The sequence below is a fragment of the Xenopus tropicalis genome, chromosome 9 (genome assembly GCF_000004195.4).
Source record: "Xenopus tropicalis strain Nigerian chromosome 9, UCB_Xtro_10.0, whole genome shotgun sequence".
Classification (NCBI taxonomy): domain Eukaryota; kingdom Metazoa; phylum Chordata; class Amphibia; order Anura; family Pipidae; genus Xenopus; species Xenopus tropicalis.
In genome coordinates this window covers 19,755,587-19,773,606 of record NC_030685.2, presented here as the reverse complement: position 1 = coordinate 19,773,606, position 18,020 = coordinate 19,755,587, and the positions used below count along the sequence as shown (strand labels likewise).

The 18,020-nt window shown below is 43.7% G+C and overlaps 1 protein-coding gene across 2 annotated transcripts in view; it reads left to right on the top strand.

The window, feature by feature from the left end:
• Positions 1-18,020, top strand: part of prkcb (protein kinase C beta) — a 146,600-nt gene that overhangs the window by 72,597 nt on the left and 55,983 nt on the right. For both annotated transcript variants that reach the window (XM_012969929.3, NM_001110043.1), the window contains 1 exon segment: positions 12,512-12,594. In XM_012969929.3, the coding sequence (XP_012825383.1) occupies positions 12,512-12,594 (83 nt within the window).

Below are 18,020 nucleotides of genomic sequence, written 5' to 3'. Positions count from 1 at the left end.
TTGGGGGCAGAACAGCCCTATTGGGTTTATTTAATGGTTAAATGATTCCCTTTTCTCTGTAATAATAAAACAGTACCTGTACTTGATCCCAACTAAGATATAATTACCCCTTATTGGGGCAGAACAGCCCTATTGGGTTTATTTAATGGTTAAATGATTCCCTTTTCTCTGTAATAATAAAACAGTACCTGTACTTGATCCCAACTAAGATATAATTACCCCTTATTGGGGCAGAACAGCCCTATTGGGTTTATTTAATGGTTAAATGATTCCTTTTTCTCTGTAATAATAAAACAGTACCTGTACTTGATCCCAACTAAGATATAATTACCCCTTATTGGGGCAGAACAGCCCTATTGGGTTTATTTAATGGTTAAATGATTCCTTTTTCTCTGTAATAATAAAACAGTACCTGTACTTGATCCCAACTAAGATATAATTACCCCTTATTGGGGGCAGAACAGTCCTATTGGGTTTATTTCATGGTTAAATGATTCCCTTTTCTCTGTAATAATAAAACAGTACCTGTACTTGATCCCAACTAAGATATAATTAATTGGAGGCAAAATAAGTCTATTGGGTTTATTCAATATTTGAATGATATTTAGCAGACTTAAGTTAATGAGATCCAAATTACAGAAAGATCCCTTATCCGGAAAACCTCAGGTCCTGAGCATTCTGGAAAACAGGTCCCATACCTGCAAAGCCATAAAAGAGAGATTTCCAGCTTTGATACTTCGTAGTTGTATGGGACCAGGTCAGTTTTATTAGCACAGGTATGGGACCTGTAATCCAGAATGCTTGGGATCTGGGGTTTTCTGGATAAGGGGTCTTTCTGTAGAATCTATAATCTACTTTCTATAAATCTACTACAATAATTTAAACATGAAATAAACCCAATAGGATTGTTTTGCCCCCAATAAGTGGTAATTATATCTTAGTTGGGATCAAGTACAGGTACTGTTTTATTATTACAGAGAAAAGGGAATCATTTAACCATTAAATAAACCCAATAGGGCTGTTCTGCCCCCAATAAGGGGTAATTATATCTTAGTTGGGATCAAGTACAGGTACTGTTTTATTATTACAGAGAAAAGGGAATCATTTAACCATGAAATAAACCCAATAGGGCTGTTCTGCCCCCAATAAGGGGTAATTATATCTTAGTTGGGATCAAGTACAGGTACTGTTTTATTATTACAGAGAAAAGGGAATCATTTAACCATTAAATAAACCCAATAGGGCTGTTCTGCCCCCAATAAGGGGTAATTATATCTTAGTTGGGATCAAGTACAGGTACTGTTTTATTATTACAGAGAAAAGGGAATCATTTAACCATTAAATAAACCCAATAGGGCTGTTCTGCCCCAATAAGGGGTAATTATATCTTAGTTGGGATCAAGTACAGGTACTGTTTTATTATTACAGAGAAAAGGGAATCATTTAACCATGAAATAAACCCAATAGGGCTGTTCTGCCCCCAATAAGGGGTAATTATATCTTAGTTGGGATCAATTACAGGTACTGTTTTATTATTACAGAGAAAAGGGAATCATTTAACCATGAAATAAACCCAATAGGGCTGTTCTGCCCCCAATAAGGGGTAATTATATCTTAGTTGGGATCAAGTACAGGTACTGTTTTATTATTACAGAGAAAAGGGAATCATTTAACCATGAAATAAACCCAATAGGGCTGTTCTGCCCCCAATAAGGGGTAATTATATCTTAGTTGGGATCAAGTACAGGTACTGTTTTATTACTACAGAGAAAAGGGAATCATTTAACCATTAAATAAACCCAATAGGGCTGTTTTGCCCCCAATAAGGGATAATTATATCTTAGTTGGGATCAAGGTCAAGGTACTGTTTTATTATTAATCTTTAAAAAAAAATGAATTATTTGATTATAATGGAATCCATGGGATATGGCTTTCAAGATAACAGGTTTCCGGATGACTTATCCTACACCTGTAGTTGAATAAAGTAGCATTATACACAGCAGAATCCTCTTGTGTTGGAACAGGTTCTTCCCTTCAGCGCGGCTCTGTATGGGGAATAATTAAGGACATGGAAGGGTTGTTTATTTAAACGGAACAGGCAGATTGTCCCTATTCCACCTGCCTGAGGTTTCTTCTGTGCTTATGAAGCAAAATAACAGAATTTCCCCTCTTAAAACCCCATATGGCAGCTTATTTGTCCCCTCCCTCCTCCTCCCAGCTGGGTGATGTTGTGTCTGAAATGTATTTATAGCTGTTTATTTATTTATTTTGGTTTTGAAATATTTACATTTTTAATTTCTCTGCAGCTCTCAGGTATGGAATTTCCAGTACTGTACGGTTGCTAGGGCTTTGTTTCCCCAGCAGCCAGGCAGCAGTGTGCAAGTCTAAAATAATATAGATAATCAGTAAAATGGAACCTCACAGTCAATCTGTTCGTGGTTGCACCAACTAGAGTCATGAAACAGGTCGGGACCTGCAAGAAAAGCGGGTCAGCAGGTTTGGTTATGGTTCTTATGCATATTTCTTATCTTATATTACCAAAATTATCTATATTTTACTCTTCTAAACATTTTTTAAACATTTTTTTCCTACCCCTGCCCACTTTTGATGATGTTGGCAGGTCACGGATCAGGTTGCAGATAAGGCCAGGGGACTGGGCCGCCGGGACACGGGGAAAAATCCTGGTGGGCCCCGGCTTAATGGGCCCTGGCGGCCCAGTCCGACCTTTGCCGGCGCTCCCCCTTCTGACTGCTCCTCCCCTGACGCGTTCAATTTATACGCGCTCGGAGAGGATGTCAGGTGGGGGCCCTGCGGGGGGGTTAGGGGGGCCCCTGCAGGGGGGGAGGTTAGGGGACACGGCTGGCTGGGGCACCTGCAGGGCCCCTGGGGCGGGAACCCCGGTGGGCCCTGCACCCCCCAGTCCGACCCTGGATAAGGCAGTTGCAGGTTGGGTTGGGTTGTGGGTCAAAGCGAGTAGAGCTGCGTGTCTGAATAATTCTTAAAAGGTCAAATAACTAAAGAAAACCGGTTACAAGGCCGCATAGAAGAGGTCCATCTATAACATACCAAAACATCAAGTTAAACTTCCCCTTTAATGAATGATATGAGTAAAAATCAGCAGTGGACAAAGTGCAAAAAAATGGTTGATTACGGATTCTCTTGTGTTCAAATTTATAGCTGCACTGATCTATATTTTAATTGGACAGCAACAGGAAACCTTAATAGTGTAATTACAGGGAATATTGCAAGTCCCTACTAGAGATGTAGCGAACTAAATCGCGCGAACATTGGGTGTTCGCGAGTTCGCAAGTTCGCGAATTTTTCGTGTATGTTCGCAATTTGGGTTCGCATGGCGTTTTTCCGCTGCGTTTTTTCTCGGCCTAGAAACGCCGCACAAGCCACACATGGCGTTTTTCAGCAAATCCCGTTTCCATGGTGCTAATAGTGCGAAATAGCAAAAAACGCAGCGTATTTCCGCTAGGTCTGCCAGCTGCCTTTGCGGTTTTACGCAACGCTGTGTCAACAAAGTATTTTTCAGAGAAATTTTTGCCCTTGATCCCCCTCCTGCATCCCACTGTCCAGGTCGTGGCACCCTTTAAACAACTTTAAAATCAGTTTTCTGGCCAAAAATGGCTTTTCTAGGTTTTAAAGTTCGCCTTCCCGTTGAAGTCTATGGGATTCGCAAAGTTTGCAAATATTCGCACTTTTTGGCGTAAGTTCGCGAACTTTTTTTTTTGAGGTTCGCTACATCCCTAGTCCCTACTAGTCTGGCTTTGTTGTAAGAATGGCAGAAAATTGCGGGATTTTGCTCAAATCCTGGATTTATGGAGTTTCTAGTTCTCCAAGTTTAAGGCAAGCTCTAGCTGCACTGCAGTCAGCGGCTGTATGTATTCAAATCACCATTATCTGCTGACTACTAGAACCTAGAATATTAGCAAGCATCCCCTTTAGCCTTTCTCTCCCTTACTTGGTTAAACGGGATCTTCAGCCAAAAACTCTCTTTGCCTAATGAAAGATAATGTAATTCTAAGCAACTTTCCAATATACAATATCCCAGATCCAATACTGCCCGGTTGTTTATATCCCCTGCATTCTTGCTGCTGACTTCTGTAGCAAAAGGCAGCTGATTAATGGACCTGGAACAGAGCTGACTTCTGCTACATTGTTTCAGGTGTCAGAACCAGAGGCTGGAAAGGGATAAGCAAATACTGCTTTCAGTTGCAGTTACATGTATCTCTTGGAGCAAGAACAAGAGAACAAAGTAGGCATAAAACCTTGTGACTGCCTGAAGTTTAAAATGTGGGGCCCCAGGGCCGCCAGTGGGAGACGGGTGGGAGTAGAGTCAGGGGTCCTGTTGTTATAAAAATATGATGGTCCTGAACTGGAAAAGGGGCAGAACTTAGCCAATAATATGTGGGTCAGGGACTACTTGTAAAAATGGTGTGTGGCCTGGGCATAATGCGACTTATGTAGTTGAGCTTTTTTTTATTTTTTTTTTCCCCAAACATGGGTCTTAATTCTATTTAGCTGGCTGAGAAGCCATTTTGGTGGGGGCACTAACAACTAAGAATGTGGTCTTGTGATTTCTAGTGGTGGCCCTAGGCATTTCAGCAACTCTACAGATGTTGTACAACTTTGAGCATCCTACTGACAAGGATGGTTGACCACCCCTGGGCAAACACATCAGACAGTGTTTTTTTTCTTACTTTTGGGGGTTCGCGCCGCTTTGTAGTCTCTAATGTTGATTAGATCTCAGCCAGCCTTTTCTTATTGTTCTCAGGTGGCTTCTGAATACTGGCCTGCTGGGACACTAAAAACCTTTATTTCAGTTGCATTTAATCTGGTAGGTTCAAAGTCCCAGCAGAACCATCACTGTTCTTTGATGAACAGGAAATTTAGGGAATGAGAATGATTACAATAAACACCAAGCCGGTGTAGAGATTACAGTGTTTCCTTTTTGTAACCATAATAGAGACTAATGCTAAAATAAAGGGATTCATTGTGTAAAAAAAAATTCATTATTTACATATGTGTGAATGTGGTTCCAAACCTGTGGGTCTGGGAGGTCTGTAGTAGTGTGGCAAAGCTGGTTATGGTGAGACTTGGGAAAAATATCTTTATGATTAGTTTTTAAAGATCAATTAGGGTGATGTTTGCGGTGAAAATGCATCTGCTGCCTTCAGGTCGGGAATAGGATTCAAAATAGGAACATTTCAAGTATACAGAGGCCCAAACAGTCTCCCCAAAGGCCCAATAAATAGTGAGTGTCTATGGCATCTTACAGCAGCCCCTCTGGCATTTGCCAAAACCCACAGATTGCCAGTCCGGGCCTGGCTGCCCTAGATATACTCAGAACTAATGGCTAAATGACTGATACCAATGTTTTCCTGTATCTGTAACCATGTAATCAGCTATGAGGGGGACCCGAACAAAGGTTGGCTGCCATAAGTCAAGCCCTTGTAGTGGTACAGTTGGAGTAGGGAATTCCCAGTAAGGGTCAGGACTTGACAATGAGATATATTTCTTTGCCTTACTCCCCCATTACCTTGTGTACTGACATCTTCTTGGATGGTTCCTGCAGTGGTCTTATGCCATGTTGGCAACCCGAGTGCCTTGAATTAAAGATTGGTGAGGTTAAAGTAGTGGCACTGTATTCTTTTTGCTTTTTAATAGCTCTTTCTGCTCCCCTTAAATCAATTCCAGCCCAGCTCCTGTGTATCGATGGACTCAAAGCTGACTGTGATATTAACAGCTTTGGTGTGATCTTCTGTATGACCCTGTAAACCTTGTAATAACTTATAATAACACTTTACGGCATTGACTTAGTCAAAGGACAGAGGGCTAAACACAGAAAGCCAGAGGCTCCTGGAAGCCTGAGATTATGCCCTTAAATCTGTAGATCATGTCATTGTAGAAGATTAGAGGATGTAAGGCTCTCCGGTGTTTCCCATAGGGGGCAGGCCATACAGTTTCCATATGGAGACTGTATTATTTGCACCTAAAGCAGGCCTACTGGATTACTGTCAGCCTAGATTCTGAAATTAAGTGCCAGCTTGTCCATTAATGGATTTCTGCAGCCCTCCTTTATCCTTGGTTATTAGGGTTTGACATAGAGATATATTTCTTTGCCTAACTCCCCCATGACATTGTGCACTGACATAGAAGGTTCCTGCAACCTCATTTATGTTATTCACTGACCTCTTTTTGGATAGTTGCTGCAGTGGTCAGATTCCAAGTTGTCTACCTGTGTGCCCTCAATTAAAGGTTGGTGGGTTTAAACGGGTGGCACAGCAGTCTTTGTGCTTTTCAATAGCTCTTTGCATCCCTTCAATCAATTCCAGCCCAGCTACTGTGTGTGTGGACAATGATATGAAACTGCCCCTCCTTTATGGAAGGTCTAGGGGGGCAGCAGCTCTGCATCGTGCATAGGAAATCATTTCATGTTGGCTTTGCTGTGTTTGTGTGGAATTATTTGGGTAAATCCTCCGCCTGTAATGAGGCTGACAGATTCATTGTATTATCCTGATGTGGATTAGCAGCCCAGCACTGGAGGAATGAGAGAGCAGTTTCCCTTGACAGCTGTTGGATCAAGCCCTGCGGAAACCTATGCAACGTGTTCATTACCAGATGAATCCAAATGATCATGAGCTGTGGAGAATATCCCTCCTGGTCATCTGCAGGGTTCTCATTAAGCCTCCGGGCCAGCAAATGAGATGTACCCAACACCCAAGGACTGTATGGGACTTTTGTGGGATTGCTAGGAGGCCAGAGATCTTGTATTTCAATGTAAAATCTGACATGCTCAGCAATGTATGGACACAGTACCAATGAAACCTACCTGTCTAGAGCAGGGAATCAAGTTCTGGAACATATGCAAGACTCTTTGTGTTCTAGGCCATGTCCATTCTGTGCTAGGAGGCCTCACCAGTGTCAGGAGACCATTCCATAGTTGCAGAGCACTGTAGGTGTATTGATTTAACTTGCTCCTGTTTAACAATGTGGACCTTCCAAGCATTTTATAACACCCCATGGCCCCCTAGTGTTCCATCACATGACACCCCTTTTCCAAAGCCCCAAACAGACCTTTCATCTCCAGGTGCGATTTATAAAATGTGGGAGTGACAGCAGTCTAAAGGGGGGCAATCTGCACTGAGAGGTATGTCACTGCGCAGACCCCGATAGGCAGGGCCCAGTAGGTTCAGTCGGCCTAAGGCCAGCCCTGCACGTGCCATTATCGCCACTCTCTCCTTGATTACTTTGCCATCCCCATTGCCAGATAGTTCATTCCAGCCAACAAACCATGATTAAGCTCCCATCTCCATTTCAGGAATCACAGGGCCCCTTGTGTTATAATATATGTTGGTATAAATTTCTGCCTTTGTGCCTCCCTTGGCACTCGCTCCTGATAACTTTGTTATCCAAAAAATAATAATAGGAATTACAAATGAACTTGAATGTGCTGCACCGCTGCCCTGCGCTGTGCCTCTCTAATTGGAAGCAATGCTGTCTACACGTCCCCGGCGTATCCGCATTACTACAGTCAGAGCAGCCTCCGGAATCACAATCACAATCCCAGCCAGGCTGTAATGTTTATTTGCAGGGAAAAATCTCCTTTCCATATGCTGGGTACCAAACAATTACTTCAATTACATGCCAAGGGCTTGGGCTATTTCCATTTCACCTTCATCTTATTGCTCAGAGGGAGCCCATCTGCGCTTTCACTTCATCTCTCCCCTCACTTCCCTGGCACAATGTGCAATAGAACCGCATCCCTAATTGTGTTTGTAATCAGCAAGGCAGGGTTATCCTTGGAAGGGGGACAGGCAGCCAGAGGTCCAGAGCCCCTTCCCTGTTGAACCCAAATATCTATATCCATAGTGCCCACTGGTCTTATACTCACCCTTTTCTGTTCTGTTCATGCTTGCATGCAGAATTTTGCCTTTCCATCCAAAACTTTTTCCTGATGCCCCTACGTAGGTCCTAGGGCCACTTTAAAGAGTGGTTTAAGAATAGGGCTAAAAGGGCATTTGTCCAGGGTGTAACCCTCCTCCAGCATTTGTTCAGCCACAATTTCCATTATCCAACTAACAACCTGATACAAGTGAATATTCTTTATTTTGAGCCTCACTCAGCCTTATTTTTAGCCGCACCCCTGAAGAGTGGTTTAAGTAAAAATCAGAAAGGACATTTCCTCTAGTCCACCAACAGGCAGGGGGGGGGGGTGTTCAGCCTGCAACCCTCCAGCTTTTGTTGAGCTGCAATTTCCGTTATTCCACCAACACCTGGTGCAAGTAAATATTCTTTGTTTTGACCTTTTTCTAGCCACACCCCTGAGGAGTAGTTTAAGAATATTTCTATGGTCAACCAACCGCAACAGGGTACCCAATCTGCAATGCTCTGGCTGTTTTTGGGCTGCAATTTCCATTATCCCAATGACACCCAGTACATATGAATATTTGTTGTTTTGACCCTCTTACAGCCACACCCCTGAGGAGTAGTTTAAGAATATTTCTATGGTGAACCGACAGCAACAGGGTACCCAGTCTGCAACACTCTGGCTGTTGCTGAGCTGCAATTTCCATTATCCCAATGACACCCAGTACAAATTAATATTATTTGTTGTTTTGACCCTCTTACAGCCACACCCCTGAGGAGTAGTTTAAGAATAAGGGAGAAAGAATATTTTCTCTGGTTAACCGACAGCAAAGGGGTGTCCAGTGTGCAACCCTCAGGCAGTTGTTGGGCTGCAATTTCCATTATTCCCCCTGACACCCGATGTAAGTAAATCAGTACAGGTATGGGATCCCTTATTTAGAAACCCATTATCCAGAAAGCTCCGAATTACGGAAAGCCCGTCTCCCACAGACTCCATTTTAATCATATAATTTAGAATTTTAAAACTGATTTCCTTTTTCTCTGTAATAATAAAACAGTACCTTGTAATTAATTCCAACTAAGATATAAATAATCCTTATTGGATGCAAAACAAACCTATTGGGTTTAATGAATGTTTTATTGATTTTTTTAGTAGACTTAAGGTATGGAGATCCAAATTACAGAAAGACCCCTTATCAGGAATACCCTTGGTCCCGAGCATTCTGGATAACGGGTCCCCTATACCTGTACATTAGCAAAATGTGAGATTATATTGGGCATAGAAGCTGATACTACAGGTCTGGTTATTAATCAATTCTGATGCAGAAATCACTAAGATTCAGGCTACCCTGTCATGTGATTGTAAATGAAGTACTTACTTGTCTCATATTGTAAATGTTATATTGTGTGTATGTATTCTGTATATTGTAAGTCAGTCCCTAAGCCTAGGTAACTGCCAGTAACCCAATTCATAGCTCCCCTTTAAGCCATGTATGATATGTCCTGCTTCTTTATACACAGAAATAGCCTCTCTCCCTATAAGCCAATGTTTCCAGTTGTAAGGCTTTATTACCCTGCATAATGCTTTTATAATGGTGGAAATCTAGATCCCTTAGTGTATAGCACCGGCACTAATGTCCTTCTAGGTCTTGAGGAAACAGCAGAAACCCGTTTATCTTCTCTGCGTGTTTATTTATTTAAATGTGGCTTCCACTTAAATACTGGACTCGGGGGGGGGGGGGGGGGGGGGGGGGGGGGAGAGGAGGGAAAAAGCAACTACAGACATAAAATGCAGCTATTTCAGTTTATTGCTATTGTTTGCCTTACCGTGCATTATAAACACCTGCCAGATGTCCATCTGCTGTACAAGTGTGGGATCCATTACCTGGAATTCATGGGACTTGGGGTGTCCAAATAAGGGGTTGGTAGATTTAGTTCCCATTTAAGGTTACTATAAAAGTGTGACTTAAGCCTATTAAAGAACCCAGTAGGAGTGTATTGTCAGCACCCTTTGCCTTCAAGAAACCTTTTTGTTTTTTAATTTTTAAATCTCTAAAATGAATTTGTTCTGCCCCAGGGATAACATACATTTCTTCCTGCATGTAGATTTATTTTGTTTCTCTATTACAAGCATCTTAACTGCAGCTCTTTTACCGACTTCCTTGTCTAGCATGAAGCTCTGCCCCATTTGTTTTTCTTTTAGCAATTTTTCTCTCTCTGACTATGATAACCTCAAAGAGTTGCATACTGAGCATGCCTGGTTAATTTTAATTGGAGCAGAGACAGTGAGCATGCCTAGTAGGCATCTCTTTGAGTAGTTCTCAGAAAGCAATAAGGGGTGGAGCTTCACGCTAGACAAGGAAGTCGGTAAAAGAGCTGCAGTTCAGCTGCTTGTAATAGAGTAACAAAATGAATCTGCATGCAGGGAGAAAGGTATGCTATTCTGGGGGCTGTTCAGAGTAATCTTTGGGGATTTTAAAATAAATGGCTTACTTATCCTTTTAGGGACCCCTAGCAGCTGCAGGCCCATGTCCTTACATCTCCCAGATAAAAAAGGTTCTTCCTATTGCGGTCCAGGTGTTGCTGCACCCCAGTGGCAGCCAGTGACTCCTCTAGGCAGCTCATTGCTGGCCTTTAAAGTTGGGGGTGGCAGGTGGGAGTCCTGCCAGGGGCCCCATGGTAGGAGTGGTTCTTGGCAGTCCAGTTTACAAAAGGGGCAGAAAACACACATATAGGGTGTCTTGTTGTAAAGGGGCTTGGCCTAAGTTGATTGTGTGGGGGGGGGGGGTAGATATTTTTTTTGTTTGTTTAAATTGGAACCCCTTGTAACGCCGTTTTGAGGGCCTAGGGCACCTGTGGGGCAGGGGCTCTGCTGGCTACATAGTAGGGAATCCCATGAAACCTAATGGTGGCCCTGATGCTTGCTATGGGTTATTGAAATCAGAGCAAACTTTGTACCTCTTGCTACATACCCACCCAGTGCCCGAGAATCACCTTATTTTCATTGCACCACTTTACACCCCCTTTCTCTTGTACATACAATGAACTGCTTATTAAACAGGATCAGAGTAGACTGTAAGCTCTGCGGTACAAGGGTCTCCTTTTCACAACCTCTCCTTGCCGACACTTACCTTTGCAGTCTTTTGGTTTTCCTTAACTTAGCCAAGCCCCTATTTTGCAGTCATGGCCACAGCCCTGCCATTGCTGGCCTATAGAAAACAGGACTGCAGACCTTCTAAGAACTCAATCCTGAATACTCCTGCGGTACGGGTGAACACTGTCTGGCAGCTGCCTTTGCCGGTTTGTCCCTGCGAGGCTAGGAGGTGACAAGTGAATGTATATTTAATGGCTTCTTTAATTATTAAAGGCGAAATTAAACCTCAAAGGTTTAGTAGGGAAGAGGTGTAACACAACACGGTGGGGGGGTGCAGACTTCTAAGATGTGCCGTCTCCACTTATCATGCAAATACTCAGGGAAATGGTAATGAATTCATGGCACAGAGGGGCAGCTACAGTTATGGACAGGGTGGGGGGGTCCCGCTGCGGAGGTGACAAGTGAGCCTGCGAGCCGTTACTTACTAACTATTCATGCTCAGTCTATAGGTTAGACAAAGATGATAAAACATTGACATTAAAGGGAATGTCAAGCCAAAATAACTAATAATTAAAGAAAATGTCGTTCTTAACGGAGTCTGTTTCTGCACTGTGGGTTCTGCCTCTTGAAACAGTGTAGCAGGAGTCAGCCTTGAAGGCTTCTTCACATATCAGCTGGCAACTAACGGAACTAACAGGGCAGATAGTGATCTGAATAACAGTTACACTTACAAATGCTGCTGTAGCCAATGTGGCAGCCTCAGTGACCCCCAGAAAAGGACCAGGGCCACACCAGACACCCCTGTTTGCTTTTACATTTAAAGGGGACCTGTCACCCTAAGAAATTATTCCAAATCCTTTTCTATCATGTTAGTTGAGCAAAAAACATCGTCAGATCCGCCACACACCGTCAGGGCTGAAACAGCAGATAAGGAGGTAGAAACAATAGGATTTCTACCTCCTTCTGCCGATTCAGCCCTGACGGCAGATTTTGGTCAGTCGCCTTCTATGGCGCCCGATCAAAATTTTCTAACCTGGCCGATCGGCGAGTCGTCCGATATCAGCAGCTTCCTGCGATATCGGTCGACTCGCCGACTTGCCATACACGCACCGAATATCGTATAAAAACGAGGTTTCGTACGATAGTATCGGTGCGTGTATGGCCAGCTTTAGTCTTGGAATTCATGATTACAGCCAGCAGGCCGGCGCCATTTTGTGTACACTGCAAGCTTTGTATCACCTCAAAATCTTATGCATTTGCCATCTAGCTGATATCTAGGAAGTGCTGAATGGAAAGTTGAAGTAGTTGTAATTAAAAATCTGAGCAGTCAATCATATAATGCCTGCCCTGCCTCTATGCCGCAGGCATAGAGGCGGGGCAGGCAATATATGATTGACAGCTCAGATTTTTAAATACATTTATAACAGGTATGGATCATTTAATTAAAAAAGTAATTTGGGTTTCATGTATAATTTTTAAGAGACTTTTATTTGTGGGTGACAGATCCCCTTTATAAACTGATTTTTTTTCTTTTCTCTGCAGTTTGCTGTTTCGTGGTGCACAAGCGGTGTCATGAGTTTGTCACGTTTTCCTGCCCGGGCGCAGATAAAGGGCCAGCATCTGATGTGAGTATCAGTCCCCCCCAGTACAATGGCTAAATAAATAATGATTCCTTTTCGTAAAGGGACAATCTGTAATTAAACCTTTAAAAATCGTGCTTGCATAGGGAAATATAGTGAACTGGTCAAGCAGTTCTGTCATGCTTTATGGCTAGGATTCTAGCTATTAACATTTAGACCTCAGTGGTCAGGGATCCTGTGTGAATCCCATAGTTTACATCACTCCAGGATGGCTAAGATTGCACTTTTTGATGGGATTTTCAGGGTTTGCGTGTTTTTTTAACCTAAAGCTGAAACGTTCTTCAACTCCTGCTGAGAATTCCCAGCATCCTTATCTGTGGCAGTGGATGCGGGAAATACAGATTTGGCCAATAATAATAATGCTTTTAGGTTCCTGTATATAAAGAAAGAAAAAAAAAAATATATATATATATATATACCCTTATATAAAATTTCCATCAAGGCTGCTGAGGGGGCACCTCCCTATTCCATGACAGGCAGTCCTATACATTTGGTGACTGAGTGGAGGAGGGGGCAGCACTGAACTTAAATACAGTCATGTCCGGCGGCACCCAAATACCTAAGGAGATTTTGGGTAGAAATGCTGTATTTTATTTAAAGGGGAGCTCTGGCTTCCGACCAAAATTTTTTTAAAGAGCCCCACACAACACAAAAACCCCTTTTACACCTATCACTGTTATCTGTTCCTTCGTAAAGTAGGAATAAATACCATTTTATAGGCTGAAATCCAGCTGCAAAACAGCTCTTCTCTTTATGCATCATTTGAAATACTGGCAGGGGAGGAGGGACTAAAATTGTAACAACTTCTCCACAGCTTACAGACAGCATGCAGGAACTACACAACCCACAATGCACTGCACTCAGGCCCGGATTTGTGGCGAGGCCACAAAGGCCCGGGCCTAGGGCGGCCCCGCCGCACCGAAGTTCTGCTCCCATACAGAGCAGCGGGGACCTCTCCCCGCTGCTCCGTATGTGTTCATATCGGCGCCCGCATAAATGCGCATGCGTGCGCTGGGGGGGGGGTTGGGGGGTAAGTTGCAAAGTGCGCTGGGTGAGTTGCAAACACGCATGCGCAGGGGGCGGCTGAGCGGGGTGGCCTCCGGGCGCTCGGATTTGAAATCCGGCGCTGACTGCACTGTGATGTTCCTATCCTTAAGGTGGCCATACACGGGCCGACTATAGCTGCCGATATCGGTCCCTTGGACCGATTCGGCAGCTAATCGGCCCGTGTATGTGCAGGGCAGAGTGGCCTGGCCGACCGATATCTGGCCTGAAATTGGCCAGATCTCGATCGGCCAGGTTAGAAAATCCGGTCGGATCGGGGACCGCATCGGCTCGTTGATGCGGTCCCCGATCCGACTGCCCCATTGCCGCCCACATAATCCGATCGTTTGGCCCCAGGGCCAAACGATCGGATTATTTTTTTTTTTACCTAAATGCTCCCCGATATCGCCCACCCGTAGGTGGGGATATCGGGGGAAGATCCGCTCGCTTGGCGACATCGCCAAGCGAGCAGATCTGCTCGTGAATGGCCACCTTTATTGACATCACGTGTGCAGGGAATTGTGGGATTTGGAGTGATGCAGGCTGAGGGCAGCTGACTACATTCTTTTAATCTCAAAGTAGTCAGCCGGATCAGCAGGAGAACAGGGGGCGGGGCTTAGGTTACTGTTCCAAACCATATTATTACATTAAAAATCATGACAATGCTGCATATTTTTAATTAATGTATATTGAAAAATTGTTTGAAATTATGTTTGCGTTTCAAAAAGTTGTGTTTTGGGTGGAGTTCCCTTTGATGAACTTACCGTACCAGCCCAGAGGTTCAGCAGCCCAATAACAGTAATGATTCAGGCCTTCAAAGTTGTTCACAGGTGGTCGCCATCTTTATCCTGTCAGGCCATCTTTTGAGTATCAGTGGCACTGCACGTGCTCAGTGAGTACTGGGCGGCAGGGAAATCAACACTGTAAAAGAAAGTGAACTTGAAAAATAATTAGATATTAATGGTATTTCAAATACCCCAGTACTTTTCAGGGCTGCCTCAATATAGAACACCTGTAAGGCCAATGGACTTGGCTGCCTGAAGCACAGGGAGATATTTTTAAGTTTCCATTATTACCCTATAAAGCGGAGGTATATTTAGCTCTCTTATTAGTCTGCATTTAAAAATAATTAATTTTTAACAGCTCCTAATTTTCCGTTGAGTATCTCGGTAGGATTGAGTTCTGTTGATCTAAGGTTTAGCTTTTTTTTCTTTGCTACCAGTTATTTAACGAGCTGTTTCATTTGTATGGAGAGCTCCCTCTTCAGGTTGCAATGAAAACTGCTGCACGGAAGATTTTATTTGGTTCAGAAGCAAAAGGGGATATCGTCGCTTTCCTTTCTCATGATAAGTGCACCTTGGGGAGCTTAGGAACGTCCAGGCACCTCTCAAAGTTTAGGGGGTGCTCATTGCCCTTCCCTGCTTTGATGTAATCACTTAGAGAAATGAAGCTGCGGGTCATTTATCTTAGCAAGACCTCTGGTAAATACAATGACCCTTGGTTACCCAGCTGAAGATGTAATGAGATATTAGATCTCTGTTACCCGGCGTCTTGAGTTACTGACACTGGAGCAAGTGAGGAAACCTGTATAAGCCTAAGCAAGGAGGCAAGAGTCTCTATTCTGTATGAGTTCAAAGGCCCGCGCCCTACAGAAACAAGTATTTTGGTTCCAAAGGAAAAGGAATTCCTGTACCACAAGTTTCACTCGGGCCTATACACTCTGAAACAAAAGTTTTGCCCTGTTCAGCCTCCTTTTACTTAGCTTTGTCGGACTAAGTCTTCTTCCATCATTGATGTGATGTCAGGGGCATGGGGGCAGGGAAAATTACTGATAGGTTGGAGGCACTGCTTACTTTGGTGTTCCAGCCTATCGGGTCATTGCTCCTCCCCCATGTCCAGCTTCACAGTTTCAGCAGCAATGGACGAAGGCATGTCTAAAGGTGCCCATACACGTGAAGATTCGCTCGCTTAGCGAGGTCGCCAAGCGAGCGGAGCTTCTCCCGATATCCCCACCTATGAGTGGGCGATATTGGGAAACATGTAGGCTAATTCAATCGTTTGGCCCTGGGGCCAATTATAATGGCGGCAATGGGGCAGTCGGTTCTGGGACCGCATCAACGAGCCGATGCGGCCCCCGATCCGACTGAATCTTTTAACCTGCCCGATCGATATCTGGCCAATTTCAGGCCAGATGTCGGTCGGGTATGGCCGTCGTTTCTGCCCCTACACAGGCCGATAAGCTGCCGAATCAGTCCAAGGGACCGATATCGGCAGCTACAATTGGCCCGTGTATGGGGACCTTAAGTCACACACAGGTAAGCGACTGTGAGCTGGTGGGGGGTAAGGGTTTTATAGTATATAAATAGTGCTAGGTAGGATTTTAAAGTGATAGCAACACATTCCTGTAAAAAAGCTGTAACTTGTCAGAATCCCTTTAACGTAGCAACCAGGTCTTGCCAGTTTCAAATAACCGAAATTACAATTAGGGTTATGGGGGTCTGTAAGCAAGGGTGTTAGACATCAGGGTTTTTATTTGGGAAAAATACTAGCCCCTCCTACCTTTGTTTTCTGCCTTCCCACTAAGTGTCATTTTAATAATAATAATAATAATAATAATAATAATAGTAATGGCTTTGTGTATCTCATATAGCACAGAACATTTCTTTCTGGCCTGCCTTATTGTTTTCTAGTTAATGGGAATAACTGCCTCGGATATTCTTAGGGTGGCTGCGGGGGTCAGACCTTTGTACCTTAAAACGGTAGTTCACCTTTAAAGGAACAGTAACACCAAAAAATGAAAGTGTATAAAAGTAACTAAAATATAATGTGCTGCTGCCCTGCACTGGTAAAAGTTGTATGTTTACTTCAGAAAGTCTACTATAATTTATATAAATAAGCTGCTATGTAGCCATGGAGGCAGCCATTCAAAGGAGAAAAGGCACAGGCACATAGCAGATAACAGATAAAACACTATTGTATTCTACAGAGCTTATCTGTTATCTGCTATGTAACCTGTGCCTTTTCTCCTTTTTTCCAGCTTGAATGGCTGCCCCCATGGCTACACAGCAGCTTATTATATAAATTATAGTAGTGTTACTGTAGCAAACACACCAGTTTTACCAGTGCAGGGCAACAGTGCATTATATTTTTATTACTTTAAAGCTATTTCATTTTTTGGTGTTACTGTTCCTTTAAGTTAACTTTTAGTATGTTGTCAAATGGCCAATTCTTATCAACCTTTTTAACCGTCCTTCATTTGCTATTACATTTAGTTTTTGAATTATTTGCTTTTCTCTTCTGACTCTTTCCATCTTTTAAATAGGGGCACTGACCCCGGCAGCCAAACAACTATTTCTCTGTGAGGCTACAATTTTATTGTTATTGTTACTTTTTATTACTTATCTTTCTATCCAGCCCCTCTGTTATTCATATTCCAGTCTCTAATTAAAATCACTGCCTGGTTGGTAAGGTAAAGTGGACCCTAGCAACCTGATAGCTGGTGAAATTCCAAACTGGAGAGCTGCTGAACAAAATGCTAAGTAATTAAAAATCCACAGAACACAAAAAAGTGTAGAATTGTCTCCGAAAATCAATCTCTACATGATACTAAAAGTTACTTTTAAGGTTACAGTGGCCCTGCTAGGAATAAGAAGGCCATAGTGGCTGTAGGGCTTGAGGCTAAGAACCTAGAACGAGGAATAGAACACAGAACAGCGGTGGGGCCTGAGACCTAGAGCCGGGTGTGAGTTGGAACCATGTTGGCCCCGTTAGTATTGCGCTCGCTTGTGCCCCATTACTCTAATGTACAGCTTAGCATCAGAACACAATAGTAGTTATTATTATTAATTGGCTTCCTGGAGCAAAGTCTGGGTGATTAATGAAAGAAAAGGATATGGCATTGAGATTTGCCTGACTTGTAAATATTGGGTTCTTCCTGCATTGGCTGCATCCCAGTATGTACAGAAGAGGTTTTAATTAAGCAGAGCACACAGAGTGGAAGGCTGCAGAGCTTATTCTATAACAAGTGATGCAGTTTGGGAGCGCAGTATTTGCTCTATGCACTGGACTGCATTGTGCGACTTCCCCCCCCCACCAGGGCCGGAACTAGGGGTAGGCAGAAGAGGCAGCTGCCTAGGGCACAAAGATTGAGGGGCGCCAGGCAGGAGCCTCTCTTGCCTCCCCCTAGTGCTACTTTGTCATTGCCTCCGCCGCTTGTCATTAGCGGCGGAGGCAATGACCGATCTAATTGCCCTGCCCCCCCTGCACCGCCTCCTGTGCTTTGGCGCGCATGCGCCGTTCGGGGGGGGGGGGGGGGGCGGGGAGGTGGGCGGAGTTGGCCGACCGGGTTGCCTAGGGCGCCCGGTCGG